We start from the raw sequence: 2,169 nt of genomic DNA, 5'->3' as shown, positions 1-2,169 counted from the left end.
AAATCAATAAATAGCTGACCAGCTGGGGTTCGATCCCCGGCCGGGTCATACCAAATAAAAGATTCATGCCTCACGCTACAGAAACAGGAGATATGTTGCGTTCACACGGTTAGATTAAACGATGCAGTCTACCATTAGAATGGAAGCCAGCGACATGCCGTTGCAAAGACGAAATGATGCATGTAGCTGCTCCAAATCAACTCACCTCCTGCCCGTGTGAACGCACCAGTAGCCTCCTGCCCTATGGGCCGCATGGCTCGAAAAGGCTTACAACATACTCAATAAATAGTTTATTTTTATTCAACTTTCAGCATGAGCACATGTTTGAAAAGACAGGTGCCACTGAAAAAACACTGAAATATTTTGCTGATTACAATACAAAACCTCAAATCTAAAATGCCAATTGCCTATCTAAAAATCTGATACACAAAACTAAAATCCACTATCATTTAAGAGTCTGCACATGTATGGGATTGGTGATTTCTTGTATCTTGAACAAGGAAGGCAGTCCTATCAGGATGACGTTTCGACCCCACTGGGTCTTCGTCAGGTATTCGGTATTAAGTGTGCGGACTGCCTTCCTTGTTCATTGTACGTATTTTTGTCCAGCACCTGTAGAATGTTTTGAGATGTGCGTACTTCCCTTTGGACTCTCTGATTTCTTGTATCTCTCATGAATAGCTATGGACAGCGCAAAAAATAAAAAAGCATTTCACTCATGTTTCTCCCCCTCGTCTAGTAATAGTCACTGTCCTCATCATCATCTATGGCTTGTAGGGGATCTCCCTTCTCTCCCTCCTCTTCTTCCTCCTCCTCTTCCTCTTCCAGTGTCTCCTCTGGTTGTTGGGCGTCTTTCCGCTGGTGGAACTCCCAGTAGATCCCAGTCAGAGCTTTAGCTGCTTCCAGAGACACCTTCAGCTGTCCAATCACCTCACTGTCCTCGTCCACGCTCAAAACTATACACAGAGAGATCACACAGACACACAAAGACGAGCATATATGTTTAGACCAGTCAGTGGTTCTAAAACCTTTGTTTTATTTGTTTTTTATTCAAAGGACCGCCATAACTCTGAGACCCCTTTTCCACCGGTTGGTTCCCAATGGGAACCGGTTCAGTTATTTTTGGTTCTTAGTCCATGAGCCAGAGTTCCAAAATTGGAACGTCAATTATGAATTGAGTAGGCAAAACCATACCTATATTAGATTGTTATCAACATGAAAATTCCCTAGTTGATTATTACACGTAGACAATGATTTATTGTATTACAAATTTTAAATGTGTAAATATGCAAATGATGCATTATATAGGAAAATGCAAAAAATAGAAAATATGAAAAAGCTACTACTGTGGAAGTGTTATCATATATGAATTGACTTATATTGATCCTATAAACAATTTAATATAGGTATAGTTTTGCACACTCAATTCATAATTAACTTTCCAATTTTGGAGCTCTGGCTCATGGACTAAGAACCAAAAAGAACTGAACCGTTAGTTACAGGAACCCTGAGAGCCCCATGACCTCACTTTAAAAAACAGTTTAGACTATACATCAAATGTAGGGGTGCAACGGTTAATTGAACTTATAGCTTTAGTCAATTAGCCTATTTGAAGACGTTTTTAAATTAGTTAATAATTGATGCCTATTTTGGATATGTCATTTCAAAAGTTCACACCATGTCACAATTCTCATTTACCCGTAATTGATAGAATAATCACTAAGAAAATAGTCGACAGTTGCAGCCCTATAATTCAATTATTGTTGCAGACATTTTCAGAACTAGTAACCTGGAACTGATTTGGCTGTGAACTTGGGACTGTATTTTCCACGACCAAGGTCCAGGTGGTCCCCAGCTAAATGATGGAGATCGAGTTGGTAACCAAATGGACCTTAAATTATTGTTAAACGTCAGCATTACCTAATTTACAAGAAGTCTACACAATTAGAGAATGTAGCAGAATTGTTGTTTTTGATCAACGGTTGCCTGTTCTCTCTCCTAATTGCACCAACATCAATACAGCACATGTGGCCACAAATATTATCCAACAATAACAACATATTCTTTAGTTTTGGGTCTGAGAGGCTAACGGTCATCCAATGGTGGTTCCGTGGCTCAAATGCTGAATAAATAATGGTCCCTGATGTGAAAAGGGTTTGCAAACCGCTG

The 2,169-nt window shown here is 39.6% G+C and overlaps 1 protein-coding gene across 1 annotated transcript in view; it reads right to left on the bottom strand.

The window, feature by feature from the left end:
* Positions 1 to 278: 278 nt before the first annotated feature.
* rpgrip1 (RPGR interacting protein 1) overlaps positions 279 to 2,169 on the bottom strand; it is a 27,721-nt gene continuing 25,830 nt past the window's right edge. Inside the window, exon 30 of the mRNA XM_079489510.1 lies at positions 279 to 956. Within this exon, the coding sequence (XP_079345636.1) occupies positions 736 to 956 (221 nt within the window). The 3' untranslated portion in view covers positions 279 to 735. The remainder of the gene's footprint in view (positions 957 to 2,169) is intronic.

Source organism: Electrona antarctica (genome assembly GCF_951216825.1).
Source record: "Electrona antarctica genome assembly, chromosome: 20".
Lineage (NCBI taxonomy): Eukaryota > Metazoa > Chordata > Actinopteri > Myctophiformes > Myctophidae > Electrona > Electrona antarctica.
The sequence above is the reverse complement of the archived record's forward strand: the minus strand, read 5'-3'. Positions and strand labels throughout refer to the sequence as shown.